This window comes from Ipomoea triloba, chromosome 13 (genome assembly GCF_003576645.1).
Source record: "Ipomoea triloba cultivar NCNSP0323 chromosome 13, ASM357664v1".
NCBI lineage: Eukaryota > Viridiplantae > Streptophyta > Magnoliopsida > Solanales > Convolvulaceae > Ipomoea > Ipomoea triloba.
In genome coordinates, this window is record NC_044928.1 from 4,845,249 (window position 1) to 4,856,097 (window position 10,849).

Genomic DNA, 10,849 nt, shown 5'->3' on the forward strand with positions numbered 1-10,849 from the left:
CCTTCCTCTTCTCTCCCATCCCCCGCTGACGAGGGTGGCCGCTCTGGCGAACCCCCCCGTCGATTGCACAGGAAAGGAAAGCGCGGAAAAAAGGTATCGCGATTACCTACCAAATATGGTCAACGTTTAGAGATTTAAAAAAAAAAAAAGAAAAAAGAATCGCCCTCTCTCCTTCCTTCCTTCTTGTAAAGCCTTGAATTGCATATAAAACTGCTCCGGGTAGTTATACTCAATAACCCGACAAAAATGGTAATACATCCCCATATGGGGTGAAGGTCGCAAACTGAAATGCGTTACAAAGAACAAAAGTAACTATAAATTAAATATGTCTCACTAACCACATGTTATTGCACAATAATTTCAAATACATATATGGAAACTATCACAAACTTTTCTCTCTTTATTAGCACAATCAAATTAGTTTCAATAACCGAGGATAATATGTGTCATTATAGCAGGCTAAACTTTTCTCTCTTTTATTAGCACAATCAAATTAGTTTCAATAACCTAGGATAATATGTGTCATTATAGCAGGCTAGTTGTGCCAATAAGAACACTTACATTTCAAGTAACCATGATAAGTAATGGATATAAATTATTATTTAGAATCACTGAATAGAAAACTAACCTCACCTTATATGGCAGATTATCGAGCTGGTTCAAATGCACTATTCCACTAGCCCTCACCATAGGCATTTATTCCCATGCTCATATTTTTAATAAAATAATGAGACATCCACATGCTGTTGATAAATCAAAATTAATTACATGACACATTGACCTATACAAATATGTTAAGACAGACCCTAACTATATTGACCACACTTGTCAAAATTGAAAATCTAAAAGACCCCTATCATTGGTTTAAAAAAAAAAAAAAATTACTCTTCATTGTCTTGAAAAAGAGAAAACCTCCTACCAATTAAATAATAAGGATCAGAGTAACCTGTTTGACTTCTTAATCAGTGTGCTCTGTGCCAACTGCAGGCACGGGTGATAACGCAGTAACAATAATCTTGCTTGTTGTCACAACATCGGGACGAAGGCGTTAACCCAACAACCTTTGACAACAAGTAATCTAATCACTAGCAGAACACTTGTCTCTACAAGTCAACGTATGCCCGTCAACCCTCAAATGGTAAAACCCCATACTTTCACACAAATAGAATAAAATTGTAAAGCCTTTGCTACAACAATTTTTGGGCAAGCTTAAGATTTTCACTGCAAGGAAACATAGTTTCCTAGCTTCGATTTCATAAATCTAAGTTCACTTAGAGTTTGCTTAGCTTTTAAAAGTTTCAAAATTGTTAAAAAATCTATTCAAGTTTAACCCCTTTTAGATTTTATTCTTGCCAGAGACCAATACAACACAAGCAAGAAAATTCCATCAAATATTTCATAGATCAGCAGTGAGCACGTAATATTTCCTAGCAGAAACATTTTATTTATGTATATAACATAAACGAGCACACCACAGAATACTTTTCACATTACAACAACTGTTGTAACACATTTATTTTCATGGTAGGAACAGAGCGGACATGCATGATCCTTACTATTAAGTATTATGTATTATTTGAGATCCCCAATAATTATTTGAGACAGATTATTCATTCTTCAGTAATGAATGCCGGTGTCAACCACATCTCCTGCGGTCCAAGTATCCGGGATAGGGTTCTTCGAATAATCAGTAGATGTTCCTATTTGCAACCTCACTTGGAGTTCTCCTTCCGGCGGATTCGAAAGGTCAAAAACTGCACCATAAACTCTGCGCATAGTTATCCACGTCCCACTCTCCGTCTGCATCAATCACAATGCAAACTTTTACGGAATTTAATATTGTACAAAAGTCACTCAATTGGACTATAATAAAGCTAAACTACACTAAAACACTGAATCCAATCAGTTAATTATCCTAGTCAATCCATGACCTTATAAACTCATATATTTTCAATGTGGAATTTTAACACTCCATTCCTAGTGGACAACCGAGGGCCATTTTGAATCTAATCCTTTGACGAAATTGGATTAGACCCTTCCTCTGAAAGAAAAGCTCTGGACACTAGACTGTACAAGTGGGTTTTGAATTGTGATACCCTGTTATAATCTAATATTGGATGAAGGTCGCTCAATTTGACAATAATGTATATAGACAAAATCACACTGAAAAACTGAATTCAATCAATTAACTAGTTTAACTAATTACCTTATAAATAAATATATTCTTTCTTATATTTTCAATATATATATGAAACTTTAACACAATCATAATTTTATGTTTACTAAGAATGCAAAATATAAGGAGATTAAATGAAGAAGAAAACCATGACATACGTCGTAAACCTCGACGGAGGCAACGTCGCCGGCGTTGAGTACTAAAATGCTGAGATAGCCAGGGTTGCTGCTCTGATCAGTAACTTTGATGGCAACACTATCGGTGTAATCGCATGGGACTTTTTCGTATGTTATGCCGACGATGCCTTTCTTGACAAGCTCATCTTCCTTGCCCGCCTTAGCCATTTTCCTGAATCCGACGTAGCTGCAAATGAAATCTGTCCCGGTTGGCCCTCCTCCGTTGTCGGTTACCACCACCTTTGTTCCTGTGCTGCTGCACAGTGCTTGGATCGTACATTTTACCTGAAAATTAAATATTATTCTCAATAAATTAAATATCAAAGATTACGTTTGCGACATATATGCATATCTAATATGAAATACATCATCTGCATATGCCCCTAGGAGATAGATAGCTTGGTAGATGAAAGACGGTCTATTTAACTGGAAAATTAGATTTATTTGATCGATTTTAATAAGTTAGAGTTTTTAATTGTAACTTTTAAAAATTTAGAGATTTAATTATTTTTTTTGTGTAAAGTTAAATATCATATTTAACTCTTTCCCCTAAAAGTATTGTATAGTAATACTTAAATTGAGAATAAATCTTCACTTTTGAATTAATTATGTAGTATGATTCAAGTTTTGATTTGAGTGTAGTGTCAGTACTCGCCATATTTTTTTTGAATTTTAATCAAGTCGAATCAATCAAAGGGTTTCGTTTGTCTGCTTCAGTTAAACAAATGTGTAGATTCGTTTGTATTATTACTATATATATTGTTGTGTCAATGAGTTGTTACTTTTCCCATGCGACATTATTGTACAATCCCCAAAACTTTATCTGATCTCCCATGTATATGTAAGCCAACACATACTATAGTACTATACCCAGTGTTACTTAAAACAATATAACAAGTCTTTTATTTATAGTATTGCCAAAAATAATAATATCATGCAAGTATTTAGGGTAAAATTTTGCAAGGGATGAGATGTCAGGTCAGTGCAAAAATTCATAACATTGCACCATCAAAGCATATCTTGTGATTATATATATATATATATATATATATATACTATGAAATATATCAGCTGTCATCCAAACAAAACTTGCTTGATAGATGAAAGACTGAGTTTGAATAATACTCAATAAGTATCCAAAAACTCACAATATGACACTATCAAGACATATTCCACGATTTATCTCATCTCATAAATCTCAAAGCAAGAGACATGATGACTCTTAGGTTTGAAGTTCAAATGTAGTTCGTACCTGGTAACATGAACCACAAGCAGCTCCATTGTTGAAGAGCTTGTTAGTGACGGTGCAGACTTCGCCGCCATTAACGAATCTTCCGTAGTCTTTATAGCCACATGCCCCGTCTGATCAAACCGTGCGTAGCCATGCACAAACTCATTAGTTAACATCTTTTGGGAAAATTAAGGTAAAACATAAAACGACAATATATATACCTGGAGTTCCCTTGCCATCAGGTTGTTTATATAAGGTTGCTTTGGAAGGGTATGCTGCGCTGTGGCAAAGTGCAGGATATATCAAGAACATGCATAAAACAGTGAACCTACGCGAAAACGCCATTTTTAGGTATGCTAACTTCTGTATGAAATAATAAAATTAAAGATGATTGTAGGGATGAGAACTTAACTTGACAACCCACTATTTATACTTCAAGTCTACCTATTAATTAACATTGTGGGGCCAACTCCCCACCACCCCCCACTCCCCCGTCCCAACAATAACCTATTTGATCAAGCACATAGTTTACGAACCTAGAAATGGCAAACGTACACGAATATAAAACGCGTTCGTCATTTTTATCCACTAATAATAATTATTTACTTGACTTAATTCCACCACATGTCCCCTGTCTTTGGTTACAATTTCAAATTTCACAGACTATTATTTTTGTCATTTAACATCCCAAATTATTATTTCTCGGACACTTTTACTCATTCTCATGACTATCTATTTTTAGTAAAGGCATTTTTGTCTTTTCATATTTTTCTTTTGTTATTTTTTCGGTTTCAACCAATTTAATTGGTTTACGACTTTTGGTAACTTTTGATTTTTAGTAACCAGATTTTTCAATCATTTTTTAGTAAAGTCCTAAACCAATTAAACCGGTTGAAACTGGAAAAAATAACAAAAGAAAAATATGAAGAGACAAAAACGCCCTTACTAAAATAGGAAAAGTCATGAGAATGACTAAAAATATGAAGAGACAAAAATGCCCTTACTAAAATAGGAAAAGTCATGAGAATGACTAAAAGTGTCCAAAAAAACTAATAGTCTGAGATGTTAAGTGACAAAAATGATAGTCTGGGAGACCTTTGGTTAAGGATGAATGAGTTCCTTCCACTCAACCACACCCTCCAGGTTGGGTTGAGTCAATATGCAATTGTAATACTTATACTAAAAAATGTAATACTAATTACAAATAAAGTTTTTGTTACTTAAAATACAAAACATAATACTTTTGAGAACAAATGTAACGCTTTTACATTTTGATGTAAAAGTATTACTTTTTTCATCAAAAATATTATATTTTCCTTTATGAATACTGAATTACTTATAAATACTTTTGAAAATTCTTCAAAAGTATTGCATTTTCTCATAACAAATTAAACATTTTATTTACGATTTAGCTAGTATTACACTTGCTAGTATAAGTATTACATTTTACACAACCCGTCTCATGAACAAGGATCCGTGAGACGGTCTCACCTATATAAGTTTTTGCCTTAAATTAATTAAGAATATATATATATATATATATATATATATATATATATATATATATATATATATATATATATATATATATAAGATATTTATATGCAACATGAAAATAAAATATGTGGACACAATATTTATGAATAGTTGTACATTGTTGAATTGTTGATTGGTTCCATTGTCATTATACCGAATACAATCATACATAAAATATCTAAATGTATATTTGTATTTGATATTAATAGCACATGTTTTAATAATATTTGGTTCAACAAAAAAATACGGAGTACTAAACAATTATATCAAATTTTATTAATACCGTACATTTTTTTATGGATTATCCAATATTTATATGCCACAAGAAAATAAAGAACATCGAAACAATATATATGTGAAAGTCCTCTGATAAATATATATATATATATATATATTTTAGTACTACTGACTCTGTTACAATGTAGTATATATTCATAACTACTTTCTCAACCTACTGAAGCACAAGACACCCGATTTACACTCTCACATGGATGAGAGTGGGTACACTCTCACATGGATGGGAGTGGGTTCGAGCCTCAATGGAGGCAACTGTTGCCTCTGATAAATATATATTATGGAAAAATAATCATCAAAAGCAATTCATTGAAAATTATCGATAGATATGGGTATGTCAATATATTTAGGGTATGTTTGGAAATTTGGAAAATGACTTCCGACTTCCGATTTCTAGATTTTCATGTCAACTACTATCATGTAGTGTGATGACATCTATGTTACGATTTCAAATGGGGGGTAATAGGTTTGAATCCCGATGGTGGAGTTTAGAATCTTTGGCCTGAATATATTTGAGAAAGTATAGAAATGATATTACCTTGTAAACAAACATAAGTATTTCAAAAAAAAAAGTTAAAAAAATATTTATTCTGATCAACAGAAAAATATTCAATTTGACGAAAAATGTCTTCCGAAATTTTTGGTTGTATGATATTTGCTTATTATTATTTTTCTCATTTCTCTTCAACCTAGTTTCCGGATTATTATTATTACCACCACTACCAACACTACAACTGACACCACCACCTCCACCAATACCACAACATTATTATTATTATTATTATTATTATTATTATTATTATATAACAAATAATATGTTCATTTTTAGGAAAATGAACTATTCAAACAGAAAAAAAAATCAATTTCTTAACTTTTCGCTAAACAGAAAACGAAAGATTTATGACCTGCAGCCAAATACCAGAAAATTAGAGTATTTTTTCCAGAAAATGAGACATTTTCTGAAAAGTATTTTTCAACTGTTCAAATGGGCCTTTATTATAAGTTTGAGCTCCAAACTTTTTCTGTCTTGAAAATCGGTGAAAGAGATAAATTGTGAGATATGTTTCAATTGGCCTACAAACCACCAAATATTTGTACACTAATTGATGTACACAACAATGTCAAATTCATATCTGACTTTTTTATTTTTTTTCTAATCTTTGACAAGATTCGAACCTTGCATCCCGTGACCGCATGGTTGAACATAATTGGAAGGATTCAACTATGACCAAAGGACTAAATATGGTTGGCAAAACCTTACCTTTGCATAGTTAACAACAACCTTAGAGGTTGTTCGGTTCTTTCCCATCAAAATTCCAAGAAAAATGTTTTCAAGGAATATGTTTGATATGAATAACTTAATAGAAAAATTAATTAATAACATGTTTTGGTGTTACCGGGAAACATAACAATTAAATTACCAGGAAATTAATTAACATGTTTGGTTCTTTTAAATTTTCCCATTAACATTTTTGTAATCTCTAATATATCCTATCTATATACAAAAATATTTTTTTGAAAAAAAACATATCAAATAATCTAGAATTTAAAACATTACTTGTAAATTAATAAACCATATGCCAAAAAATCACCAAGTCATCAAATTAAGTACTCAAAAATTAAAGTCAAGTTAATCAAGATATATATAAAGTACTGCATACATACACACAGACACAGACACACACATGTACTGCATCGTTACGTAATGAATCATATTGCAAATTATATGATTATCATAAAACTTTAACTAGGTACCTGCTGAATGAATATTTCTTTGATAAACAATGTGTAATGATGGGTGACAATTTTTTTAATATTTATAAGAGACCTTTTAACCTGACGTCAAAAAGGATAAATACGTAATTGAATGAATATAGTAGATTCCTAGCCACCAGGGAAAAAGAATCCTACCTCTCTTAGGAGGATTTACTTTCCTTGATATCATGGAATGTGATTACACCCGAAATTTCCTAAGTCAAATATTGCAACCAAATGTGAAAATAATATTCTCACCTTTTAAATTCATAGAAAAATTCGAACTTTCCTTACTACCAAATGCCCTTTTAGCTGACCCTTCACCATTGACTGAAAAATTGTTGAAAATTTTTAATTTTTGAGATGACAATATATCCATGTATGATTATATTAGGTATCATAACAAAAACCTATCCAGTAATTTTTTCTTAAATTCTTTAATCTGTTTTTTATCCAGTTCTTGATACTCAACTATTTCAATTACAGAGCCGGCCTTGGCCATGTGCGTCTAAGACGATGGTAAAGGGCATTAAATTTTTATGGGCTCAATTTTTTTTAAAAATTATTATATATAATCTATTTTTTAATATATACTTGATAATTATGTTTCTAAAGTTCATGTATTAGTTTTAATTGTCATTGAAAATAAAATTTTGGAAGAAATTGATATTGAAAATTTGGTGAATGATTTTGTATAAAAATATGCGTGAAGAATGTCACTTTTATGTTAAATGTTGACTTGTATATGCATTATATTTTAGCAAATTTTTTTAAATAATTACCTTTTCATTTTATATTTTCACTTATATAATACAAATAAAAAGATATTTTAAATTCAAATATTATACATGATCCCTACTTACATATAGAAATTAAACAACATGATTTGAAATATTGTAATAGTATTCGTTGATTGACGATTGTATATCTGTCAGTCGTATTAGATATATATTAATTTATTATAAAAAATCATATAACTGACTAATGACACCCACGGGTTCAAAATCAAATGTCGTTGTCTTTTTATCCCTTCTTACCCACATTTCCATTATTAAATTTCTCTGTGTTTCTATGAACAAACTAAAGAAAACCTAGCCACGGTAGAACCAAGATTTATACCGTATTACGTATACTGGCTCGTAGTTTTTCCTACCTATATTCTCTGCAAGGGAAAAGATATAATGAAGTATTGATGAAAAAAAAATTTATTGGCAAAGCTGACTAAATCTATCACAATCATCTCGAATTGAAATTGATCATTTTACATTATTCAATAGGATTAATTGACTCAAGTAAAATATAAATATGAAAGGAAACACGATCACGCTAAAATGTTTTTAAATTTAGCTTCATAATTGTAACATCCTACTGATTGTTTTAATATATGATTCCAAGGTTTTCTTAAAAACTTGGAAAATGATTCTTGTTTTTTTAAAATTTTTTTAGTGTTTGATTATTCAGGAAAAGTGAACTCAATAAAAAAAACCTCTAATATCATTAAACGAAAAAAGGTCATTTTGACGAAATGTCTTTGGACATTTTTACTCGGAGAACATTTTTCAAATCCGTCTCAGACTTAGTGTTTTCTCTTTGAGTGGTGTGAATGAGTGGGTCGATTTTCCATATGTTCAGTTAACACAACCGCGGTCGACCAAACATTGTGGTCCAAGTGACAAAACGATGTCATTTTGATTAATGAAAACAGAGGTATGAAACGGCCTTCGTTCCGCGCAACTGCAGTTTCCTTTCAACACAATTGCAGTATCAGTTCAACACAACTTTAGTTCCAAACGGATCAAACGGCCTCTGTTCCGCGCAACTGTAGTTCCCTTTCAACACAACTATAGTATCATTTGAGATGAATTGTAGTATCAGTCACAGAGATTTACGGGAGCCATTTCTCCCACTTATTGAAACGATGTCGTTTTGTGACCATGGTCGTCCACAATGCATTGTGGACTGCGGTCCACGGTATAACGACTGTTCAATTACTATTTCAAGGAAAATTATTTTGTGGACCCGGGTCTATCTTGCAAGGTGGACTCGAGTACAAAATACACAATTTATATACTGAATTTCTCAATTTATATACTGAGTGTTCGCAATTTACATATATACTAAATGTTCATAATATTCAAATAGTGAACATTCAGTATGTAAATGGATACAAGTATACCTTGTAAAGTGGACACGGATCTATGATATAAGTATTGCTATTTCAAATAGACCAAGTTAGCAAGGTTAAAATTTTAATCTCCAACTTGGCCCATAATAACCTAAAAGAAAATTTTAATTATCATTTTTGCCGTCACTACTTTCCTAATAAGAAATGTCCCTATTCGGGACCAACTCCAAACGAGTTACGCAGTTCATTTGTTAATCATAAAATTTACAAGAAGAGTTTCACTCATAACGCAACCGCTATTTATAGCCTATAGGCATTCTAGTAAATCAAAGAAATTTTCCTACTTTAACTTAACATTAGTTATAAAGTTGTTTAACCAATACTACGTACTTTTCTTTGATATTGTATCTTGAGTAAAATAATCTTGAATTAACATTTAACATCCAACCACTCTGATGACTGATAACGGGAAAATCCTTTCCTCTCAACGCTCCGACGAAGATCAAGATCTTCTCGAGCGCAGTACAAAGAAATCAAAAGTCTATACTGGTGATCCTGGCCTCAAGGCTATGGACATCACCACGGCATCGCGTATGAACTCCAATGAGGGTGATTTACCTACTGCTTTGTCAGACAGCTAGATGGATTCACCGTCAACTGAAGTGGCGATGGCGGAAGATCCCGAACTGATGCCCGATGCTGAAGTCGTCCCTGAATCCCAACCGGATTTGGCTAGTTCATAGGTGCCGGAGGAGGGGGCACCACTTCCTGCGATTGTGACTGAGAGTTCAGTTGTGGAACCGGACCCCACTCGCCCGGTGGTGGAACAAGCTGTGCAGAATCGATCCTATCTGGATTCAGTTGTGGGCTCGAGGTCAAATACGGCTCCTTTTCTGATTGCCAATACCAGCGACTCTGATAGTCTTGACGAGGAGGACGAGCCTGACCATGGGGAGGATGATGATGATCCTACCTGCCCTACGATTCGTCTAACGGATCAAGAAAAGGAACGGATCAGGGAGCCGTGGCTCAAGTCTCTCATTATTAAAGTCATGGGCAGAAAGGTTGGTTATGCGTATTTGCTAGGGCGTTTGAGCGCTATGTGGAAACCGAAATGCAGGATGGAACTGATTGCCCTAGAGAACGATTACTCCTTAGTCAAGTTTGGATCGGTTGAAGACCTAGAGTTTGCTATGTTTGAAGGTCCTTGGATGGTTCTGGATCACTATCTAATTGTCAAACAATGGGTTCCTAACTTTGATCCAATGACGGATAGGACAGAGAAGGTCGTAGTTTGGGTTAGGTTTCCGAATCTCCCGGTGGAATACTATAATCTTCTCACTTTGCGGAAAATTGGGAACAAGCTTGGACGAACTGTGAGAGTCGACCATACTACAAGCCTTGTGTCGCATGGTAAATTTGCTCGTGTGTGTGTGGAAATCGATCTTACTAAACCTTTAATCTCTAGATTTACTTTAGAAGAAAAGGTGTAGCAGGTGGCGTATGAGGGCATGCACCTTGTTTGCTTCGCTTGCGGGCTCTACGGTCATCGACGG

The 10,849-nt window shown here is 33.2% G+C and overlaps 1 protein-coding gene across 1 annotated transcript; it reads right to left on the minus strand.

The window, feature by feature from the left end:
- Positions 1-1,617: 1,617 nt before the first annotated feature.
- Positions 1,618-3,928, minus strand: LOC116001079 (expansin-like B1). Its single transcript, XM_031240980.1, has 4 exons — positions 3,805-3,928; positions 3,605-3,714; positions 2,335-2,637; positions 1,618-1,800 (listed from the first exon to the last, which is right to left on the minus strand). The coding sequence occupies exons 1-4, from the start codon at positions 3,926-3,928 to the stop codon at positions 1,618-1,620; spliced, it is 720 nt and encodes a 239-aa protein (XP_031096840.1).
- Between the last annotated feature and the right edge of the window lie 6,921 nt (positions 3,929-10,849).

Coding starts and splice junctions, on each gene's coding strand:
- LOC116001079 (XM_031240980.1), bottom strand. CDS start 3,928: ATGGCGTTTTCGCGTAGGTTCACTGTTTTATGCATGTTCTTGATATAT. Junction 3,715..3,804: donor TGATGGCAAGGGAACTCCAG/GTATATATATTG, acceptor CGGTTTGATCAG/ACGGGGCATGTGGCTATAAA. Junction 1,801..2,334: donor CCTCCGTCGAGGTTTACGAC/GTATGTCATGGT, acceptor TGATTGATGCAG/ACGGAGAGTGGGACGTGGAT.